The sequence below is a fragment of the Drosophila ananassae genome, chromosome 3R (genome assembly GCF_017639315.1).
Source record: "Drosophila ananassae strain 14024-0371.13 chromosome 3R, ASM1763931v2, whole genome shotgun sequence".
In the NCBI taxonomy this organism is placed as follows: domain Eukaryota; kingdom Metazoa; phylum Arthropoda; class Insecta; order Diptera; family Drosophilidae; genus Drosophila; species Drosophila ananassae.
In genome coordinates this window covers 12,014,428-12,037,753 of record NC_057930.1, presented here as the reverse complement: position 1 = coordinate 12,037,753, position 23,326 = coordinate 12,014,428, and the positions used below count along the sequence as shown (strand labels likewise).

The 23,326-nt window shown below is 42.4% G+C and overlaps 6 protein-coding genes across 13 annotated transcripts in view; 3 read left to right on the top strand and 3 right to left on the bottom strand.

Moving 5' to 3' along the window:
- Window positions 1–212: 212 nt before the first annotated feature.
- LOC6507285 lies at window positions 213–10,015 on the bottom strand. Its single transcript, XM_001965308.4, has 6 exons — window positions 9,142–10,015; window positions 1,292–1,808; window positions 1,031–1,225; window positions 834–965; window positions 510–768; window positions 213–450 (listed from the first exon to the last, which is right to left on the bottom strand). The coding sequence occupies exons 2-6, from the start codon at window positions 1,634–1,636 to the stop codon at window positions 260–262; spliced, it is 1,122 nt and encodes a 373-aa protein (XP_001965344.1). The 5' UTR covers window positions 1,637–1,808; window positions 9,142–10,015; the 3' UTR covers window positions 213–259.
- Window positions 10,016–10,485: 470 nt separating this feature from the next.
- LOC6503375 lies at window positions 10,486–13,661 on the top strand. The gene is made up of 4 exons (XM_001965307.4): window positions 10,486–10,646; window positions 10,722–10,813; window positions 11,547–11,835; window positions 11,898–13,661. The coding sequence occupies exons 1-4, from the start codon at window positions 10,639–10,641 to the stop codon at window positions 13,585–13,587; spliced, it is 2,079 nt and encodes a 692-aa protein (XP_001965343.1). The 5' UTR covers window positions 10,486–10,638; the 3' UTR covers window positions 13,588–13,661.
- Window positions 13,662–13,677: 16 nt separating this feature from the next.
- LOC6503376 lies at window positions 13,678–15,660 on the top strand. Of its 2 annotated transcripts, none has more exons than XM_032455230.2 (4): window positions 13,678–13,859; window positions 13,918–14,103; window positions 14,158–14,343; window positions 14,400–15,660. In XM_032455230.2, the coding sequence occupies exons 1-4, from the start codon at window positions 13,794–13,796 to the stop codon at window positions 15,576–15,578; spliced, it is 1,617 nt and encodes a 538-aa protein (XP_032311121.1). In that variant the 5' UTR covers window positions 13,678–13,793; the 3' UTR covers window positions 15,579–15,660. The 2 variants fall into 2 exon arrangements, with proteins under 2 accessions (XP_032311121.1, XP_001965342.2); XM_001965306.4 differs by having other exon boundaries at window positions 13,915–14,103.
- Window positions 15,661–15,829: 169 nt separating this feature from the next.
- LOC6503378 (centrosomal protein of 97 kDa) lies at window positions 15,830–19,356 on the top strand. The gene is made up of 8 exons (XM_001965305.4): window positions 15,830–16,154; window positions 16,481–16,644; window positions 16,702–17,159; window positions 17,219–17,577; window positions 17,638–17,904; window positions 17,964–18,140; window positions 18,242–18,695; window positions 18,756–19,356. Exons 1-8 carry the CDS (start codon window positions 16,148–16,150, stop codon window positions 19,312–19,314), a joined length of 2,445 nt encoding a protein of 814 aa, XP_001965341.1. The 5' UTR covers window positions 15,830–16,147; the 3' UTR covers window positions 19,315–19,356.
- A 210-nt stretch (window positions 19,357–19,566) lies between these two features.
- Window positions 19,567–20,419, bottom strand: LOC6507274 (probable RNA-binding protein EIF1AD). Its single transcript, XM_001965304.4, has 2 exons — window positions 20,147–20,419; window positions 19,567–20,077 (listed from the first exon to the last, which is right to left on the bottom strand). Exons 1-2 carry the CDS (start codon window positions 20,313–20,315, stop codon window positions 19,758–19,760), a joined length of 489 nt encoding a protein of 162 aa, XP_001965340.1. The 5' UTR covers window positions 20,316–20,419; the 3' UTR covers window positions 19,567–19,757.
- Window positions 20,420–20,554: 135 nt separating this feature from the next.
- Window positions 20,555–23,326, bottom strand: part of LOC6507263 (protein cappuccino) — a 32,089-nt gene continuing 29,317 nt past the window's right edge. For all 7 annotated transcript variants that reach the window (XM_014905122.3, XM_032455319.2, XM_032455322.2 and 4 more), the window contains 4 exons: window positions 22,352–23,270; window positions 21,303–22,295; window positions 20,934–21,237; window positions 20,555–20,866 (listed from right to left, as the gene is read on the bottom strand). In XM_014905122.3, coding sequence (XP_014760608.2) covers window positions 20,755–20,866; window positions 20,934–21,237; window positions 21,303–22,295; window positions 22,352–23,270 — 2,328 coding nt within the window. In that variant the 3' untranslated portion in view covers window positions 20,555–20,754. The remainder of the gene's footprint in view (window positions 20,867–20,933; window positions 21,238–21,302; window positions 22,296–22,351; window positions 23,271–23,326) is intronic.

Below are 23,326 nucleotides of genomic sequence, written 5' to 3'. Positions count from 1 at the left end.
TATTATTGTTTGCTTTGCTCGGCTGCTTAAATATTTTCTCCGTTTGGTGTCTCAACTTTAAATCCCGACGAGTTTTGCTTCTGGTTTTATTTTTTTTTTATTTTTTAAACTAATCAACAATTTTGCTCCTTACACTGACATCAAATGCGTCTCAACGTGTCCTGCCAATTAATTAGAATCCAATTTCATAGCTGAGATCTTAATATTTTTGGATTTAATGTTCTCATCGTTGATCTTCTGGCTGAGGAATTAAAAACTATCACGCACTAGAATTATCATTGGAACGGGACGTGGATGGACCACCCTGATCATTGCCCAGCACGAAAGTGGGACTCTGGCGGGATGTGTGATAGTGGTAGCCCTCTCTGTAGCGCTGATTGGGTTTCGACCGTGCGGTTTGTGTGTGACCCAACGCTGGACGCTGATTGTTGAGCTCATTGGGTCGTTTGGCTATAAAATAATATTTATTATTTAATTTATTTATTCATAAATTAGTTGGATTAGTATACCAGGTATATAAGGCTTTTGATTATAGGACGATTGTTGTTGTTGTTGGTTATATAGATCCGATGATGTTGCATTGCCATTATGGTGATATGGCGTCGTCTGCAGATCGGTGCTACAGTTAATGGGACTCATCGGCGTCATCTCGCGATCCTCGATAAACAATTCGCTGGCATCGTCGGGCACCTGACGGTACTGAGTCCACGGCCAGGATGCGATGCCCGACAAAAGAAATGCCTCCAAGGCGCACATGTAGCCAATTATCTAAAATTTTAAATATTTATAAATACCATATGATGTCTTAGTTGAAAAAATATTTATAAACTTACGCCTGTGGCCAGGAGTGTGTCCTTGGAATGCCTGGATACCCATGTGTATTCTACGGCATAGAGCACCATGTGGACAAGCAGCGTGGAGCTCAAAATAAATATCAAACCAATACTCAGGTACATCCACGTATTCTACGCAACAAAACCAAATCAAATATTAATGAATAAATTTAAAATTCAATGGCAATGTCACCTACCACTTTTGTCCAATTGAATGGGAACATTAGGGCTATATGCGATATATCCAGAAAGAGCATGAGACATGTGATGAGGAGCGAGAAGAGCGCGCAGAAGACCATCAGCCTCAGGCGTCCGATGAGTGGCAGTAGAAAGAGGCCCACCTGTACGGTGCCCGCGGAGCATTCGCAGGCCAAACAGGCGGCCGAGGATAACTAAAAAAAAGGATATTTATATAATATATTATAGTTCTATATTAATATATATTTAATTAATCTTACCACCAATAGTATGCGCACAATCCCTGTAGGCGATTTCAAGTGTTGCGGATCACAGTGAAGGGCGACGCCCCATGGCAGGGGGGTGTGGCCGCCCCTCTGCTTGTAGTTGGCATGCGAGTCCCAGGAGGTGCAGGTGCCCAGTGGGGATTCCAGGGACAGCGAGTGCGAATGCGAGTGGGAGAGCTCGCCGGCCCTGCTGCCAGCTATCTCAAAGTCCTGCTCATCGTCCAGCTGACAGCAGACCGGCTCCAGCTCCAACTCCCGTATCTCGTCCAGCAGCAGTTCTATCTCGTCCGTGCCATATAGATCAGATACAGACGGTATATAACGTTGGGGTTGTTGCATTGCCCGTGCCGGGATGTGTCCCACATCACCGATGGTTGCCCCTCAACTTTCAATAACTGCTCGTCCTCCTTTTCTCCGTTCTCTATCTTATTTTCTCTCTCTCTCTGTTGGTATCCTTATTCCTGTCTCCTCGTTTACGTTATTAATTTTTATCTTTTAATTATACGAGTATCTACAGAGAAAAAATAATTATTAATTTGATGAAAAAGTATGGTCTATTTATAAAATCCATTTATTTCAGGGGCTTATATGGTAAGCAGTAAAAAGTTTAATAAAATTATTCCTTTTATTTCTGCCCATCTTAAATTTTATCATTTATGGTTGTATGTGTTTCTTCTATAGCTTTCTCTCAATATATTTTATGTTTAACGCTTGGAAACGTTTTTCTGTCCTCCTTCTGCCCCATTTGGTATGCTATAGAAATTGATAACTGCCAAGCAGCTCGCCCCCGACGCTCATTAGACATCCTAGGCCCTTCTACCATTCCGTCCACACTCCCACACTCTCTGCCAACCGACTCCCGCCTGTGCATAACCATAACGGTAATTTGATATGAGTCGTCGACGAGTTTGGCGTCACCGCTGCCCGGCTGTCACTCATACGCCATGTGTGCCGCAACCAAATCGTGGCAAGGCGAAATCCCCCAGGGTGCTACCAATCTGAATACGCCTTTCCGTGGTCGCGTAAAACGACAACCATTTCTGGCAAAGGTTTTCATTTAAGGAATAATAAAAGAGAAGGAACTTTTTATACAAATTATAAATAATATAGGTTTAGAAGCTATAACAACTAATATGTTAGATTAAATTTGAATTTTAAGCCTGAAAATGGGAAAACGCATACATCAATCACTGAAACTCCCACTGGAGAACAAGGACTGGTGGTACCCTCTCGCCACATGGTTTCATTTATTATTTTTAATTGCATCTGTTGTATCGATAGCCCACCTACCCGATGATGTGGCTGCCAACTGGAAATTAAATCGAATTGGTTTTGTGCGCCGCTTCTCTGCAGACCCCAGAACCCAGTTACCCCCGTCAGTATTCATTTTCACTTTTTCCCTTTGGCTCCCCCGTTTTGATTTTCCTTCCCATCAAATGGCTGTTTTTCCCATGGAATGCCATGAAATTGCACTTTCCCCACACACACACACACACACACATTGGCAATTAGCAGGGACATAAAATGCGGTTGTATGTGAATGTGGCAACAACATGAAAGCCCAACTCCAGGGAGAATTTCAACAATTTTCAGCTGTCCGATGGCATTTTCCTTGAGCTGTCATAATCAGGACACAGATGAAGGTAGCTTATGCTCCTTGTTGTCAGTTGTCCTGCTGCTTTTTTTTTTTCCAACTTTGTTGGTTTTGTGCTGCAGCACAAGGACTCCGAACTGCAGCTGGCCAGGAAAACGGAAATGGAAATGGAAAGGGATGGGGTATAAGGATGAGGGGTCAAAATAGCACATGCATATAGTATGTATATATGAAAATACATTTCTCTCGGGACAGGCAATGTAACAATTTGTTGCCTCTCTTTCTAGCCGAGTATCACCCATCTCTTTCGCTACACACTCTCTACTAGTTTTGGCGAAGTTTTGTGTTGGTGGCGCTGTGTTCGTGTTGTCCTTGCTCTAGTTTTAGCGCCCGAATGTCCTCAGCCTCCGGTCTGGCTTTTTCAGAACCAGAATGAGAATCATCCTCTGCCTTAGCCTTAGAAGTCCTCCCAGTAGTCCTCCCAGTGCCCCCCTTTATTCCAACGCCCTTATCTCTGCCTATTATCATTGCACATAATCTCCCGATGCTCGAGTGCCTAATGAGTGTCCTTGTCAGCACATCTTTGCAGAAGAGGACCTGCTCTATCTTATCCACTTCTGCATCGATTCAAAGGCATTAAACCCTTCACCTGTAGTCTCTCGATGAATATATATTCCCCCCTTTTTATTCCATTTTTAACATGCACACGGCAATAAATGAATTATGAATACTGATTCGATTTCTGGCCATTAAAATTCAATTTATGCATTTATTATTCAATTTTCATGAACAGATTTTATCCGTTTAAATAATATAATAATAGTAATTATATGATTTGGCAAATTAATTTAAATATAAATACGTTTTTGAGAGGGTAATTATTTATGAGATTTTATAATTGTTTTTTTTTTCGCGGTGCACAATTTGAAATCAATTATGCTGATCTGCATATAAACCTACTTGGCTTCCTGTAGGGCTCCACCTCCTATAGGGGTTGGGGTTGAGGAGCCCCCGGTTTTTTGTCCACAGGAAGTGCAAGTGCTGTGTATGCAAATTTATTGTCAATGAAGGGGATTGGAATTGGCGTTTAGGCTTGATAGGAGCTGTGTAGCACTGCCTCGGGGCACCACGGCTGGCGGAGGAGGAGGAGCATGGACAGGGAGCCGGGCTCAAGGGTTGGACATTCGACGTGAACGACGTTGGCTCGGCTGCATTTCTTATTTATGAACGTGCATAGACAATGCTTTTGGGTTCTTGTTGCTTTTTGTTTGAGTTGAGTACCTTCTGGTAAAATACAGCCACAGACACATACACACATGACGATGTGCAACTTTTGTCGCATTCAATGGACCAAAGTTGCCGTAAATAACTTTTAATAGAATTTTTAATGGGGTTCGTTGATGGCCGTCGGGCCTGTTCGCTTTCGTCCTGGCAATTTGGTTTTAATATAGATTACCATAATGATTTCTCAATGTTGTGGAATTGGTTGAGATGCGGTGAAGTGTAAAATATGGGAAGTGGTTCTGGTCCTGGGGAAGTGTAGTGCACTTATTTGTATCGTAAATCCAATGTGGATGCTCAGAGTTAAGCCACTTATCATTTTTATAAATGGAATATAATCAGAATTGAAATAGGCCAAGTGAAAGCCCTGAGATGATGGCATTTTCCAAAATGTGAACTTTTCTTGCACTTTTTAGCCAATAAAATATTAAGAAAGTTATGAATAATTTTCTGAAATAAATCAACGCGTTATCCTGTTTAGACCATGTTGATGGCATTTGGACAAAAAGGGAATTTTTCGGGAACATTTCAGCCAATATCTTAGCCAATTTACATCGGATTTGAAAAAAGTGTACCACTTACAAATCAGGACTCTAGTCCGCTTCGATCTGTATCAAATTACCGGAGACAAAAATTTTCTCGATTTTTTGTAAAAATTGTGATGTTACCCCTTTGAAAATTTTCGAAAATCGGGGTCAGATTTTAGTTGGCCAGGTTTTGACGAAAATTGATAGTACTCAAAGATCCAAGATCGGGAAGGTATAACATTTATCGATCGGAGAAATATAAGTCAAATTATGGACATTTCTCTGAGGGAAATGGAGGGGAATACTCCATATTCTCTCATATCCAATTTATGAGTTTTTCCTCTTAATGTCTTAAACAAAATTCCACTATTAATTTTTTAATAAAGTTTATGGAAAATTCTAAGCTCTTCTGAACACATACCCATATCGATCCAACATAGTTAAGTCTCTTGCACAGGTAACCCAAATTTATGCGTTTGAAACTGACCCGCCACAAGCAAGTTCTCCTGTTCAAATTTATTGACTGAATAATAAAACTGACCCCGCCAATTCTTTCGCAGAAACTTATCGGCCAAGTGCAGAGTGAGCTGTAGGAATAAAGACTGATATAGAGGGAATGTCGGACAGTTACGGACCAGAATAAATTCTAGACAAAAATTATTGGAACTTTTTTCGTGCCATTTTGGCTATATATTTTGGGGTGTTGTTGCTGAATGCAGACAAAGTGACTCTCGTCCTCAATTCGTGGCGGCACTCAATGCGGCTGGAAAATGCAGGACATTGGCAAGGGGATTGGATGGAAAATTCAGCGGGTCCTGAGACCCAGGACCTTTTTCCTACTTATTATGCCGCCGCATGTTTCTCTATGTTTGCTCTTTTGCGGAATTATCGATTACAAATGAATATTTCATCAGGAGGCAGGGAGGCGATGGAGGGGGATGGAGGCAGGAGGTGGAAAGGCGAGAGGTACCTGGCACCTGGTACCTTTCTACTTCCGTTTCCGGATCGCTACACCTCCCCGGCTCTTTGCGTTCTGTTGCCAGGAATTTTTACAGGCACAGAAAAAAATAAGTAGTTGTTAAATATATATATTAAATTTTCGGGTAAGCTAAGCTTATTATTGAATATTAGATTTTTTTAAATTCTATATTATACATTTAAGACAAAAAAACTCATTTTTCTGGGTGACTAACACCACATTTTAATATCTAGTCCTAGTCCCTGTCTCCTCTTTAAAATACTGTTTAATGTTTGTGTATTCTCGTCCTCTGTTCTGCTTTGTGTCGCATAATTACCAATGCCAGGATAATTAAGGCAGCGCCTGGCTGCCAGGCCACATAAAGAAAAAAGGACAACGAGTCCCGAATGCGGGTCCCGACCCGAGGGAATCCAAAATGGAGTGGGAATATGAATGGGTCTGGGCCGGAATGGGGCGGTGGTGATTCGGCGGCGGTTCGATGGGTTGGTGGGTCGGAGATTCGAGGATTCGGTGGTGCGAGCACGTGACTAACGGTAATGGCACGCCAAATCACAGGAGAAATGAAATGTTTGCCGGGCGAGAGTGTTCGGAATTCCCAATGCGAACAAAACGAGGCACAGCTCCAACGTATTTTCGAATTTTATTTAGTTGAAAATAGGAAAGATGTCACCGGTTATTAAATTATGTTTGTAAAGATTTCATCTTTTGCTTTCATTTTGTTTTTACAAACACCAGGATATGAGTGACAGCTGGGGGATTGAAATGTTTTCCATTAAAACATGTTCTTTTTGTTGTTTACTATCTTTCAGTTTAAAAGTAAAACAAAAGCTTCGGAAATAAAGTTGACTATCTTACTTATCACGCAAAAACTTTTAAATCAATTAAAAACAGAAAGTTTTGGCTTCGCGGGCTTAAATTTCAATTAAAAGGTGCCTGTTCAGTGCCTGGAAAAAAGGATTCCCCTTTTAGGGGCAGCTCTTGATCCTCTTATGCTAAACTCAGCATAAACTCCACTTCAGGTTGCCTCCTCGTGGCGCCCCCATCTCCATCACCTGGCCAGAAAGTGATTAAGGCTCACGTTTCGGGATTACGTAAGCTCCTACAGGGATACTTAGCCAGCTGGGCCTCAGAGCGTTTATAAATGCGAGCATGTGTGTATGTGTGTGTATGTTGTGTTCTAAGGATATCATGTGTTTATGCGCGATTCCTGAAACGAAACCCATTTCCCCAATCCAAAAAAAAAACACACTTTTACCTGGAGTTTTGGGGCGTCCCCTGACACGTGAGCTTCATAAAAAAAAGAGGCAAGATGGCCTCGTCATTTCATGGACGTTGCAGCACGCGAGGGGTCCTCTAAGCCAAGAGACCCACTACCCCTCTCTACCCCCAGAGCCACAGAGTTTTCACTTTTGGTGGGATTTTCTTTGGCCGCTTTTCCCCGCTGCGTAAACACAGCTATTAAATGCGAACTGACCCCAAAAGCTGACCGACTCGGAGACCAACAGGGACAACTCAATAAATCGAATTTTATGATTTTTATTTTATATTCCAATAAGATCCGATAAGAAGCCAAAAAAAAAAATTAAAAAATTAAAATTATATAACTTTTTTATCATTTATAATAAGTCTCTTTTAAATTGATTTATTGGCAGGTGGTGGTTAGTTTTATTGCTGCTTCACTGTACCCTACAACCCTCCAAGTCCCTCACCTCAATTTGGTAGTAAACGGGCGGTGCAATAACCTCGTTTAGTTGCAGCAACGACCTTGAACCAGTTTAATTTTTAAAAAATTTCCAGCCAAAGGGAAAAAGAGGGACGAAGGTATTAGAAGTCTTTGCCAACTTAGAAGACTTGCAAATATGTAGGAATATTAATAAGGCCCAGAGCGTCTAACGGCCATTTAATTGCAACCACATACAACCGCCCCAAAAGTACACACATGTGTGTGGATAGTGGGTGGGCCTTAAATGAGGTTCTATGACAGCAAACTAAAAATAAACAAATGAGCCAGGCCAAAAACACAAAAAAAAAAAGAATTGGAGAAGGTCCGAGGAACGAGTTGAGGAAGCCAGAAGGCGCCTGCGTGAGAGGGGGAGAGAGAGAGATGACGCCGAAAGAGAAAACTCGGAGAGAGAGAGTGAGAAAGAGAGTGGGGCGAGAAAAAAGTTATTGTTGTGGCTGCAGAAGGATTTTAAGGAAGTGAAATAGCTGCAGACTGAATTCTTCACAGACAAAGTTTCCTATCTGCTTCCTCTTCCTTGTGCACCTCCTCTCTTCTTCTTTCTATGGGCTTCCTAGCTGTCACTTCCTGTGTGTGTATGACTGCATGTGTGTGTGTGAGTGTGTGTGTGTGTGGGTCTGAGAGATTGAAAACTGAGCTGGTCAAGAAAATATTTTTTGGTCTGAGTTTTTGAATTTATTTTTTAATTACTTATACTTTTTATAATAAATAAATAAATATAAATATTATTTATTAAATGGTTTTTTAATATTTTTATTATGTTAGAAACTTCTTTAAGTCTATTAGTTATTTATTTGGTCTATAAGTTAGTAGTTATTAACTTACTATCGATCGTGGCTAGTTCTGTTCTCAATTATCTCAATTATCGCTCATTAGGAGCTGCCATAAATCCAAGTGTGAATTACTTTAGCTAATTAATTATCCACAATTACAGTAATTACAACTAAAAGGTCTTCAAAATAATTGTATAGTATTGAGAACTTTCTGAGAAACATGATTTTTTAGCATTTTCTTAAAGATGACTTTATCCAATATCCTACTTTAAGTTAAGATATTTTTAACATCTTGGATAAGTTTTAAGGAAATGCCTTGCAAAGTACCTTATTCATAAAATATAATTAATTTAAAAATAATTTAAAAACAATATTTTCCTTCGAGCTAAATGACTTCCTAGGACTTTTAAAAATATAATATATTTTTTATTTAGCAGTGAACTTGGTTCAATTGAACCAATTCAGAGCGTGAACCTTGCACACTCGCAAACATCCTTGCTCTCCTAGTATCCTTCTCTATGATATCCATGGAGTCGGTGTGAGTTTGTATTTGTATGTGTGCTTGTGTGTGTGTGACTCAAAGTGTTATATTGACATTTGGCTACATAATGATTTATGCTGCTGCAGGAGTCGGGCGATCCTGGCTCCATGTAATTTCTGCTGTTATTTTTAGAGCCAACTGTCCATAATTTATTTTTATTTACGAACAGCAGTGCCAACAACAAAAATACAAATAGCAATTACAATAACAGAGACATAAGGATATATAAGGACGTTTTTGGCGGAGCAGGGGCAAGCGAAGGGCAAACGCTGAAAAGCATGCTATGATTTTTGCGATGAAGGTGGGCGGTGAAATCGAAAGGACAATCTCCCCATCGAGTCCAGGGCAAGGGGGAATGGTGGTGTGTTCGTGTATACAACTAGTTAAATAAATTTACACTTGACCCACCTTTTTTATTTTCTCGCTCTATATATGTATCTTTTTCTGTTCCTCCAAATGCGCGGCACGTTCCTATTTCTATTTCTATTTCTATTTCCTTTTATATTTTTTTTTTTTTGGCCAGCAAAAATCTTTCGAAAATAGCCTTTTTTTATAGGCCTCTAAATGCTGCACATGTGTGTGTGATGTGATGGGTGGATGTGACTGTGGATGTGAGTGTGAATGTTAGTTCATTCATGGACCAAAATTTAGGTTTCAGTTTTTCTTGGTACTGTGTGTGTGTGCGGATTGCATGGGTGTGTGTGTGTGGCAGGAAGCTGGCATTTTATATGTGATTTCCTGGTTTTAAAATATATGTACATCTATAGATATTATTTTTTTTTTTTCCTATTCGAAGTTTCGTTTTAGTTTCAGCATTTCGCACTTATTTCGAAGCATTTATTTGATCATTTTCATTTAGCTTGCGCAGCAAACAACAATTTTCATTTTCACACACTCGCACGAAAATCATTACTCAGTATGCACGGCTTTCCACGGGCTTTTCATTTGGCACCCCCTTGCCCCGCGTCTCGCCATTTGGGCCATGCTGCTTTCACTGCTTTTACTGCCTTTGCTGCTGCTGCTGCTGCTGCTGCTGCCTTTTCAACTGTTTCTACTGCCTTTCAGCATGGGCCCACACGCACACACACACGTATACATGCGCATATGTGCGCGAAGGGGGCGTGGCTGGCGAGGGGGGGGCGTACGAATGCAAAGCAGCAAGCTCGGACGTCGAAACAACGCGACACCAACACTGAAAAATGGCTAAGGAAAATGCACGGAAAAATCGCCAACCGACAGCGTTGAAAGCCAGAAAACGACTGAGCTCCAAAAACCCCACAAAAAACTGAGGGGAGAACTGAGAATGAGACGAGAGAAATAGAGAGATAGAGCGAGAGTCTGAGAAAGAGAAAGCCAGAGAGAGAAATGCTGCGTGGACATCCTTTGCAGGGAAGACATTTTCGGAACTAGTTCAAAATAAGCGCCACTATACACTGTAAATAATTCGAAATTAAAATATATTTTATAAATTTAATGATAAACATAAATTATAAAATAATTATTAATATTTTATTCTTTATAATTAAATCTAAAATTTTATCGCAAAGAAATGTCTATCAAAACAATAAAACCTTTTACTTTACACCTTTTTTAATATGTTCACAATTAATATTCTGTATATATCGCCCTGATAACGACTTTTATTTCGTATCAATTTTTTATTGCAGTGCACATGAAGAGCGACCACTGGCCATTTGCTGATAAGTTTCCACAATAATACGAAGCCTCGTCCGAAGCCCCATTTCAAATGATCAGTTGTGCTTCGCATTTCGATAGGACCGAACGTCTGTCCAGTATCACCGGAGATTCGAAAGCACAGAATCGAAAATATATATAAATACGTACCATATATAGTGCAGTTATACTAAATAAAGCTTAGGATTTCGATTTCATAAAGCCACTGAAATGGAAAGGTGAGATTCGTGATTAATTTTCAATGAGTCACAATGAACGGTTTAAAATATTGAGTTTTGGAAACAAATTTGTAGTTTTTGGCAAGAGTTGAAGTCACTTTTGAAGACCCTGGGTTGCTTTGTGGTTGCCCTGATGCTGGTTCCTCTGCTGCTCTTATCATTCCTCTGTAAGTAATCGACATATCCCCAGCAGTGATCGATGATCGTTTATATAGGTGATTGGTGATCAATAATCGCTGATCAGCGATCCGCGACACGCGCTGCCTCACCGATAAGCAACATAAATCAAGAACTTCAAAGGGGGCCGGCTATATAAATAAATAAATGGGTTGATTAACCGATCCCATTCTCACTCATCCAAAAGGATCATAAAAGAGTTTTCTCAATATAAGAGAGAGAGAAACACAATACATTGTCTCTGTGTGGTAGAGACCTTCGGAGAAAGTTCTATTGATAAGGCTTTTTGTTTATAAATAATAGAGATTACCTGTTGTACCTTCGCGGAACCCAGACGAGCGGACAAGCGAACCTTGACCAACTGAATTACTCATAAAATTTTGCTATTGATAAGCCGATTTTTTCGTTGCTTGGTACCCGGCAATTGGGGAGATAATGGGGATATAGGTTCAAGATTAAAAAGGATTTAAAGGTTTACTCCCAAGACATTTTTTAAAAATTAATATGATAAAAAATATTTATATTATAATTGATTAATCTATAAACTATGTATATAGTTTATCTATAAATCAAATTTTTGATGAGCACAAATTAATGGGAATTTTTTGGTCATTATATTTGAATGTGTTTCTTAATCTTTATGTGAAGATTGGTTTTATTATAACACCTATAATCATTTTTACACTTGAAAGAAATATTAACCAGATTTATTAAATCTTATAGGTGCCCACTTTGGCAACGAGCTATCGAACTATGTTCTGAGCATCAAATATCCCAACCTCACAATCTCAAAGTCCAAGAAGATCCGGACTTTAATCGACACCCCAAAAAATGCCGGAATCTTTCATTTTCTTCTGCAGGTTGAGGGAAATTGTGACTTTGAGAGGATCAAGCGATCGTATTCCCAGTACTTAACAGATCTGAGGGATAAGACCGGAACTTTGAGGTTTCCAAAGTTGCGTCAAAAACTAGTAACCTGTTGGGGGAATTATGCTTGGGTTAATGATAATAGGTGAGTTGATCAAGTATTTAAATATTCATTATTTTAAATTATTAATAATAATCCCCTTCAAGTGGCTTCAACATCAATAATCACGTTCTGCTGAGCACCCACAAGTACCGAGGACGTCCTGTCACTGAATCGAACATCCAGGACTATGTTAGCGAATTGGCCACCAAGTACATACCCTCCGACCTGCCCCAATGGCAGGTGATTGTGATACCCAACTCGGAGCCCACCCAACCCTATTATATTCTGATTAAATTGCATCACCTGATAATTGCCGAAGAGGAGGACTTGCACGTGAGTGAGATGTTGCTGCTGAAGGACCCGCAGAACCAAAAGAAAACTCTGATGTCCCTGAATGATGGCTTGGGAGAGATCTCGAATCAGGAACAGCAGCTCTCGCATTTTGTGCGGAAACCTGAACATATCAGTCGACTTATTAATCATTTGGTGCATCTGGTTGTTTGCCGATGGCAGCAGTTTATTTACGAATTCGAGTCCCTCGAAGGTCCTGATGGCTCCAGCTCCAGTGTCCCCGTTAGAAATCTCAGCCAGCTCATATCCTTGTTGATTATTGTGATTGTTAACGTAGTCCTGGGTTACTGGCGGAGTCGTACGCTGCTCCAAAAACTCAAACGCCGATCGGGTCATTATAGGAATGAAATGGGCAGAATTCAGACTATTAGACTGCTTTTGAATCGGGAAGTAGAAGACAGAAATCTCAGCTGGATGGGGGCCAGGAGTGCCATCTATAATAGCCTGCAGCCAACCAACTTGGCCAAAGTTTGGACTCGTTTCCTCTGGCGGCTAAATCTCAATCACTTTCTTCTCCTACCATATCACTTTTATTGCGAATTCCTAGCCTTTGGTGATGTCCTGTTTAAGGGCCAAACCTCATACACTTCAACCTATTGCGCCAGACTTCATTTGTACGTCCCCCTGCTACTTTATGCCCAACTGGAGCTTTTCAAAATATTCTGGGAGCTGTTCAAGGCTCCTAGAAATATTTACGAAGTGTTGATAGAACAGCCCACCAAGGAGTTGAACATTTTGCACAAGAAGTCTTATGCAGGCAGGAAGATTGTGTCCTTTAGTCGCTCCCTAAATGGCGTTCAACTAAGAGAGCGAAATCGGGAAAAGTTCAATAATGATCTCAGGGAATCCGACTTTAGTTTGACTTGCTTGGCCGGAGCCGTGCACGATTACTTTGAGACGTTCTCCAGCGAAATCAGGGTTCCAAATCTATTAAATACGACCTGCAGGACTATAGATAAAGGATACTTCACCAGCCGCAGTGGGGATAAATCGGAGAATATCGGGGGCGTTGTGTTTTTGCAATTACCTCTGAGGGAGCCCGACACAAATCATGCCAAGGAACTCCACGAAATCGTCGAGAAAATTCGAATGCAACAAATAATGATATACTTAGCATCCATTGGACAAACAAAGTATAGTCTTCTCACCTCCCTTTTGCCGCATGTACTGACCAAAATATTTATAAACTTCTTCTCGTACAATTTCCCGATCACAATAACCGAGATTTACGGAGCCACGGATGAGTTTCAATCGGCCTGGGGCCAGAAGGTGCAGGACGTCCTACTGTTTAGGCCACCCCAATCAAAGACTTGCCTTTCCTTGAATCTTCACCGTTTCGGTGATAAGTATAGACTGGCCGTAATGGCAGATACCCATTTGGCACCGGATCACACAATCATCACCAGATCCTTTGAACGATACATGGAGACGATCACTCTCTGACAGCAACAAAAGTGTTATGTATCCATGGATGTTTATCCAGAAAACGAAATAAAAACTATTTATCCAACCTATAATGAGTAGATGGCTTTGAACTGTCTGTTTTATTTCAAATCGTAGCTTTTACTTACAATTTTCAGATATATTTTTCACAAGGAGATTATTATAAACAAGATCCTGCCAAAGATTGGCAGCAAACGAGTACTTCGATGGACAAGCACATGGATTATCGCGGCGAGCTACGACAGCATTTCTTTGGATCCAATAATATTTCAGTTCGTTTTCTTTATAAATTAGAAATTAGTTATAAATTTATTTGTTTTTATGTAGCAGGTCAATTCCCGAACCTATATACCAAAGAAAAATAGTGGAAATAATCATTCGCAGTTTATGGATCATTCGAAGTACCAAGAAAATCGCAAATGTCCTCATAATCGTGGGTCGGGATTAAATCAAGGACATTCCCCAGTTAAAAGAAACAACCATTATCAAAAATTGCTAAATGATAATGAGCAAATAGTATATTGTAAGCTGCTGGTGAAGGTAAAAATAAGTAAGATTCCTTTTCATTAGCCAGGAAATGCCAGACGATCGGGGGTTCAAATGGAATTGCCACCAAATCGACGAAGCGGCCACTATATTGATCTTTCCAAGTATGAAGAACCCAATTATTATCCTCATAATCATGGGACTAAAATGCCACAAAAGCAGAAGACTTGTCAGAGAAGTCATTACACTCAAAATAATATCTCTCAGATGGTAGGAAATTATTTTTTATTATTTTTTTTTTAATTATCCATTTGCATCCTTGCCAGCAATACAACTCAAGGGCAGAGTATCCAACCAGTCCTAGGTATAAAAGCAATCCAATCTCTAAGATCGCTTATCAATATGATAATAATGTCCAGAAACCGATGGCTAGTTTCGATAATGGCGGCTGTGGAGCAGGAGGGGATGTGGCGGATTGTATAATTTATAAAAATTCTGCTTTTGGAACTACCACTTCCAGTAAGAGCGAGCATGCCGATGATGAGGCTGAAAAGGACACTCCATTGAATCGTTACGCCGTAAAGACTCGCAAAAAGAAAAGTTTCAACTTTATCGACTCGGCGCGAGCCCATTGCCAGGAGGTCAACGAAAGATACCGTCAGTCGCAGCCGTATACGGTTGCCAGGGATGACCTGATCCAAACCAGTGATTCCAGTATCAAGGACTCGAAGAAATCTGGACCGACTCAGAACACAGCCACTAGTCCCCAGCATGGGGATGACCTCAGATCGATAGTTCGCTCGCAAATCAAAATCCAGCAGGTTTTGGATCATTCCATAAGGGCGGGAATATCGCCGATGAATAGCAGCCCAAGAGAGGATACGTCTCAGAACGATGGGTTTGTGTCCACGGCTAGGGCGACCAAGGGATCGCCAGTTCGGTATCATTGCGATGCGGTTAATATCCGGTATCGCTGCCAGAAACCCTCTAGCCCAGACGGTTTGCATCACAGTACCAGTGGCTCCAGTACCAAGAACACCAAGCCCTCTCAAGTTACCGTGATCAGTGCCAAAAGTGGCGGGGATCTGAGGAAAATTGTTCGCTCGCAAATAGAGGTCCAGCAGGACTTGGATGCTTCTATGAGGGCGGGACTTTCAAAGAAAGGGGCAGTCCAGACTTCAGCCCATGAAAAACAAATTCCCCACGAATTCGGAGCAACCTACAGGGCCGCCAACACCAAAAATACAGGCAAAGTAAACATGACTCAACCGCATGTTGACAATCCCACCCAGACTTCCTCTAGTATTGAGCCAATTGACTTCACTGTCAGTGCCGATGATATAGTGAGCTCCAAAGTCATAAACCCCGTGATCCAAAGGATACAAAGGATGTACTTGAACACCTTGCAGGAAGAATTGTCGATCGTGGATTATATGCAGAGGGTTCCAAAGTTGGTCAGCGAAGTCTATAGGCGTGAGGCCGCCGAAAAAGAGTCGAAGAATTAAGCAAAGTTTCTGAATTATTTTCGATGTTTTTGTCATATATATTTTGTACAAAATAAATTGGAGGTTTATCAAAATTATAAAAACTAAAAATATAAGTTTTATATATTAATATTTAAAAAACTATAGATGGTTTTTTGACACAAAGTTTTTGAATATACCGTAAAACAGTTTTAAATTTCGCGCTTAACATAATGTTAATGTACATGCGCTTAACAGTGCCCTTAACATTTGCCGTTACACAGCACTTTTCCATCTTTAGTGCTGCATAATTCATCATTCTTTTATTTTGCATTTAAGCGGCCAAACAATAAGCGCAGAAAAAAATTAACTTTCGGCTATGGCAGAGGCGGATTTTTGAAAAGAATAACCCACAATCGGGGAGGATAAAGGACACGTTAGAGTAAAGGAAGTGAGGAACTTGCAGGCAGCCAACCGGAAAGCTACATGGAAGACTCGCATGCCCATTGATTTTTCGCTACGGACGCTAAATTGCTTCGGTGTAACAAAAAGGATTAAATATTGGTGCTGTAATCAGTGCTGGAACTTAGCCAGCTAATAAAATCCTCACAATGAGCGGTAAGACAACAATCCGAAGGAGTTTTGTTTTAATTTTGTTTTTGTTTATGCGAGGGAAACATATTGTGGCGACTGCATGGGAATTTGCAGTCTACTTTTAGGGAGTGGGGGATTTGTTCAAGGAAGGACGCACCTGCGCCTTAACTCCCCCCTCCTCAACAGTATCCTGTGGAAGATGGGACCCCCCCGATGAAGTCATCAATTGTATGGCAATGTTACAAAGGATACACAGTGGAAAGTTCCTAACATGTTCTTTGACTTTTTTTATTAATAAAATTTAAAAAATGTATAAAATGAGATATTATTAATTATTTTCAAAATTAAAGGCGACGAGAGCGGGGAAGCGGATAAGCACATTCTAAACTTGTCAAAGCAGAAACTGAAAAAGGTCCCCAAGCAGGACGATGCGCACAGTATCCGCCAGCTCATCCTGGACGAGAACGAACTGCAGAAGATCGACAACATAGATTCGTACCTCAAAGTTGAAACGGTAACTGAAATAGCCTCTAACCATTAAGAACCAATAAGAAAACTATATATTTTTTAGCTCTCCCTTGCCAAAAATCAATTGCTGCGCATGTATGGCGTTTGTCGGCTTCACTGCCTCCGGGAACTGAATCTATCCTTCAACGGCATCCTCTCCATCGACGGCTTGAAGGAGTGCATCCACCTGCGCGTCCTAAATCTGGAGGGAAACACCATCAAGACCATCGAACACCTCAACACGAATGTGAACTTGGAAACTTTGAATTTGGCGGACAATAGCATTGGCAGCATCTCAGATATATCCTATTTGCGAAATCTTAAGGAGCTATATTTGCATGGAAACCGGCTGACACATCTCAAGCAGTGCGATAAGTATCTGCCCTCGTCCTTGGAAACCCTCACCTTGGCCCGAAATGGAATCAACGACCTCAACGAAATCTGCACGCTGTCCCACTTGAACAATCTGCTAAGCATATCCATTTCGGGGAATCCCTGTGTGAACATGAGCAACAGCTTGGAGTAGGTGTCTGTAATGGAAATATCTGGGACTTAAATCTAACTACCTTCTATTTTCGTAGGGGCTTTGACTACAGACCGTTTGTTTTGAACTGGTGCATGAGCTTGAAGTACATTGACGGCTATGTGGTGGATCCAATCGAGAGCCTCAAGGCGGAGTGGCTTTATAGCCAGGGTAGAGGCCGCCAGTTTCGTGTGGGGGATCAGCACGCTCTGGCCAAGTACCTCAGCTCCATGTGCCCACTGGTGGGCAAAGCACTGGAAAACGAAAACGATCGGAAACTGCGCTTAATTCTAAGCAAAGCCCAGCACCACCAACGTCAATTGCAGGAGGAGATTATGGATAATGTGAATAGCTCCGCCAGCACTTCGCCCTCGTCCCATCGGAAAAAGCCAACGAGTCGGATCCAGTCGCCTAGATGTGGGTTTAATTTATTTTCTAAAGTGTTGGGTTTTATTTTATGACTGGATTTACTTGCAGTTTCTCGCTTGAGTGGTGGTCGGCAAGGATCCCCTGAATCCATGGTTAATAGCTATCATGGGAACAGCAGTTGCAACAACAGTGTTGTCAGCGATAATGGCTCCGCAAACAATTCCCTTCAAATGAGCATTTCGTTAATCGAGAATATAAGAAACGAAGGTGAAGGGTACTCTCTAGCCGGCAGTGGAATGTCCAGCAGTGTCACCACCAAAACCTACAACTCCACAGAGTCCACGCCCAGGAATATTACCCCGAATCCATACAACGGTAGAAATATAATAATATAATATGAATATTATATTCATTCTAATAATCTTCTTCTGTAGATCAAACTTTTATTGGCCAAATTCCTACGGGTGGTCCCCTGGCCGCTGCCTCGAAAATGGTTCCCGTTCCGGAGACCCTCATGAGCCCGGATGTCTGTCCAGCCGCCGTGGCCCAAAAGATGACTGTCAGTGCTATCAACTCACAGCTCCACAAATCCAAAATCAATAAGAACAAAGGTGGCCACTTATATACAATCTTTACTCCTTACAACATATACTTGGGTACATACTCTTGAGAACTAAATATTTTTACACTTTCTTACACACCGAAACTACAGATAACAAACTTAACTTGCCGCGGGTGCGAAGTCCGCAACTGAAAAGGAACCAAAGCCCGACGAGTAGTCCCCGGAAATCGGCGAGTAAAATGAGCGGCGACAAAATTCAACAGGAGAAGATAAATTCATCCGGAGTAATGGTGGATGCCGGGGGCTTCAGTACCGATGATGACGGCGACCAGATTAACATTGAGAAACTAAAAACTATCCGTAAGATGGCTGCCCAAAAGCAGCAGCAGCAGCAACAGCAACAGAAGCTAGAGGTGCAACAGCAGCAGCAGCTGGACAACTGCAAAGACACCACCCAGACCTGTGCTGATCGCTTGATTGAACATGTTACCGAGTCCTCGGCTGTAACCATTCAAAAGATGTGGCGCGGATATCACACCCGCAAGAAGACCAACCAGGACATAGCTGAGCGTCTACAGCGACGTCGCACTCAGGAATACATAGAGTGAGTCATTACCTAAGAATTATTATAACATTTTATATAATATCTCAATTTTTCTTAAAGACAACTCAGCAAGGACATGCTGCTGACCAAGGCCCAGCTCGAGAACGAGCGCAAGATCCAGCAACTGCAGATGCAGGCCATCAATGCGCTGTGGAAAAAGGTGTCCACCATGCAAGTGGACCCCAAAGGCGTGCCTCCAGCCGTGGACCAGGGCGAGGACGCCATTGGCGGCTCTGGCAACGTGAGCCTTGATCAGAACTCTGCCTCGGTGGTTAATGATCTGGCGAAGCGATGCACTCTGTTGACGGACCAGGTTCAATCGCTGCAGAGCTCGATTGGAACCATTGTCAATTGCCTGACCATGGTGTGCAACCTGCCCCAGGATGCCATTAAGAAGCAGGCCGAGATAATCGACTGCAGCTCCACACAGACGGACCTGATTGCCGTTCACACTCCTCAGATCGAGGATGTTACCAATTTTCCTTTCACCAAAGCTCGTCCCTCAACCTTGGCCCTGGAGTCCAAGCACGAAATAATTGCCTCATCGAAAATAGAGGAGCTGACCGATGGTGAACTCAAGGAGAACGATGAGGCTGTTCAGCTCGAGAACGAAGCATGAAAAATCTCAGTAAATAAATGAGGAGTAAACGCTATAAACTAATCGTGTAGGCTTTTATGTAGCTTTTGCAACAATTTTCAGCTGCAGCAGGAATAATTTAATTAGTGGTCACCAAAGGAAAACGTACTTTTTTGTTATATTTTGAATTGTAGAAGGTAAAAAACGATAAAAACCAATGGTTAACTAAATACAAAGCGCAATTTTTGTAACGCAGTTATTACTACATTTTTGATAAGATTAAGAACGGAGAGATTAAATTCTTTGATTTATTTTTATTATGTTTAAAAAGAGGAACAATATGTTCTTCTGAACTAAATTACGACTCTTCATCAGCAGCAGCAATAACAAACAATTTTCGATGCCACATTTGTGAGAGATGCACCATTGAGCGATTCGCAAAAGTAATTTAAAACCTTAACTAAGTTTAAATAAATTGGGGAATGTCAGTCTTCATCGCTGCTGGATGTGTCATCCTCGTCCTCCCCGGAGGACTCTTGATTTATTACGGGTCGATTTGTGTTAGGCGGAAGATCGTCTTCGAAATCGGAGTCATCTTGGTTTTGAGCGGAGGTTTCTTCTTGGCCAGATTTCTTGGTGAACTTCTCTGGCCAGATTCCAGCTTTGGTGTACTCCTTGACATGCTCAGTGGTGAGGATCTTGCAGATTTCCGCCTTGACTTTGTCGCCCTCCTCGATGGGTTCAATCAGTAGGAAGTCGCCTCGCTTCACCCACATACTTTTCCGGAATTTGTTGGGCATGGAGACTGCAAGAATTGTTTAAATTATACTTTAAAATAGTCTATGCAGAAGGCTTAGGCCTTTTCCACACTCACCCAGGAAGTTCTCCTCGTTGGTGGCCGCTTCCACCTCGTGGAGATTGTTTCCGCGGCTACTTACAACCCGCACGATTTTCTGTTGGTCTGTGGGCAGCGCAAAGTCGTCCTCCATCATCTCCTTTATGAGGTGCTTGCGGCGACTGATACTCGGATGTGATCGATGCATTTTTGTCACTTAATTTAAGAAAAATACGTAAATTTACAAAATATTTATAATTTGCGTTGCCATTTAGTGAGACCAGAGGTATTTCAACACGGTTGACCAAAATCATCTGCTAACAAGTCACTGTTAAATATTAACAGTCACTGTTAATATACGTCTGTTATAATATCCCTGTAGATATGGCGCTTTATTTGAATTGAAATTAATTCGTTTTCAATAGATTCGAATAAAATCAAAAAATATACGATCACAACAGCATGAGGACAATTTATTTTAAGCGCCACGCTTGCATATAAGTAATTCAAATTTTGTATACAATTTTGTAACTTAACAATTAGCGGAGAATGAATCCATTTAACGGGAAATTTCCTTAGCAATAGTGTGAATAAAAAGCAACTACAATTAAAAAATATATCATCGTGGTGTTTCTTAGATTAGGTATTCAGTTTTTGCTGCGCCTCATAAGCATGCGCTCCTTCAAAGAAATTCGACCGGACTTTTCTACTTTCGTGGAGACGTTGCGACGCGACTCGATTTGTTTCGACTTCTTCATCCTAAAAATCCCAAAATAAAGTTAATACCATAATAATTAAATAAGAAATATATTTAAGATTAACTTACAATTCGTTTAAGAGATCTGTGATCATCTTCTTCCAAATATCTTTAAAATCGTTAGTGAAGTTTGTCCAGTACTCAAAAAATTGATCGGGAGTGCACTTCTCCAGGGTCACAGAACCACTTTTTGGAGTGAAGTGGTAGAACTTCATCGTCTTCATGAACAAGTCGCGGCACTCCTGGAGAAGCTGCTTAAGTTTGTCCATTGATTCTTGAGCTCCGGCAACGAACTCCTCCATTTTGGACTTAAAGGGCTCCTGGATATCCGGACGCGAGGCGGCCAGCACTTTGGCTGTGGTTCTCTTGTGATCTAAATGGAGGATATTTCTTTTTAGGAAACAGTTTGCTTAAAAAACAATATTGTGTTAAGCTCACCTTTAAACTTAGTGTCGAGCTCATCAATAAGTGTGTTCACAACATCGAAATCGATCTGAGCCGCTCTCTCCACGTCCGCTGGCTCTGGGATCGGCAGACGGATCTCCAAAAGATGCACTCCCTCCTTTCTCCTGTGCTCAATGTACGTGCGCACTATGAAGTGGAGCAAAGTGGTGTGCGAATCCTTGGACTTGACATCCTTGAGCTTCCCGAGAATATCCAGATTGAAGCCATCCGCCTGGCCGCGCTGACGGTTGCCGCCGTTCATATAATTACCAAGAGTCAAAATAATGGAAAACACCAGTTTGAGGTCTTCACTTTCGATCAGTTGCTTGGACAGCTGGGAAATAGTCTCCAGCTTACGGACCAATAGAGTGAGCGACTCCTCAAATTCTGTCTGGAAGACAATGCACGAGATCCGCTCCTTGGCCATCGAGATTAGCGATATGTCCAGCAGGAACTGCTCTGGATGATCCAGCGGAATGTCTCCTCCGGCGGCCTCCTTGATCATCTGCAGTTCAGCATCGGTGCCCTGAATATTGCTAATGTGCTGCAGTGCCTCCAAACTGACAACTGACGTATCTATGTGGTATATTGCATGTTCGATTTCGCTGGACGGGACGTGCAGACTCCTCCAAATGATTCCCACATTGCGGGATCTCTCCTGGTCGAGGACTTTAATCGATTTCGCCCTCTTGACCTTGGCCTCCTTGGGCCGGCTGACCGGTGCCATGGCTTGGCGGGAAAAAAGTTCCGTAAATTCATCGATATTGTCCAGAGGGGTTTCCTCGATTTCCGTCCAAATTTCCTTGGTGGGAGGGGTGGTAGATTCCACAGCAGGTGGTTCTTCCGGTGAGCTGCCACTATTGTCTGTGCTGTCGGTAGAGTTGGCCACCGACGGGGGTCGTGGGATTGGCGGGGCACTAGTCACGATGCGGGTCCAGTATAAGGGACGCATGGGCTTTGGCGGGTTAACAGCACTCTTGCGCATGGCTAAGGAGATATTATTTAAAATAATTGAGAATATGAGATCTTAAGTTTGAACTCACTGTTTGTGCGATGGAACCAGTTCCCTTCGGCGGGATCGGGAAGCGGGGCGGGTGAGATCAGTGACTTGGAGGGCGAGGCGCCCATGGGAGGCGGTGGGGGCGGCACTCCGCAGGCACCCGGTGCTGGAGGAGGTGGAGGCGGTGCCGCGCCACATCCCGGTGGCGGAGGAGGAGGCGGTGGAGCTCCCATCATCGGAGGGGGTGGTGGTGGTGGAGGCGGGGCGTTTAAAGAAAAAGCAGGTGGTGGAGGCGGTGGCGGGGGGGGCGGTTGGAAGTGCAGAGGAAGTGGGGGTGGTGGAGGCGGTTGTGGAATTGTCGATTTCTCCCCGCCAGTCTCACCATCGCCCTTCGTATCCTGACCATTCTTTTCGGTTGTATCCGCTACCGGCAACCCCCCACACTTGCACGATCCTTTGCAGCTCATAAGCTCTTCCCCGGAATCTTCCAGTTCCGTTTGTGTACCAGCATCCACTAAACTTCCTTGGTTGACTTCCGTTCGGTTGTATTCATAAACGGTCGATTCACTGGCATTCAGGACATCCGTGAGATTCACACACCTCTTGGATGGTCGCCGCGGTGGTTCATCCACACTGCTCAGCAGTTCGTTAACCACCGCATGAACCTCCGCCAAAGTGGTGCAGTTCAGCAGGCGCTTCTTCAGTATCTGCTGCAGGGTATTTTGATTATCCGATACCGATGTGGTTTCTGTGCCAGCCACGGCTGCTGCTGATGCTGCTGTCACTGCTGCTGCCCCTCCCAGAGCACCTGATGCGTTGCTCAAAGAGATCGCCTCGAGGTTTCGGAGACCAGATGGCGTACTCGAAAATGGCCAAGCTGCCACTGCATCCAGCTTCCCGGGGGTCAGAGGCAGTGATGTTGTCGGCTGCTCCGTGTGCGTCCATTGGTACATCTCATACGGCTGAGGATTGGACAGAAATATATATTAAATTTGGCATTTTCTTGTAAAGAAGAGTA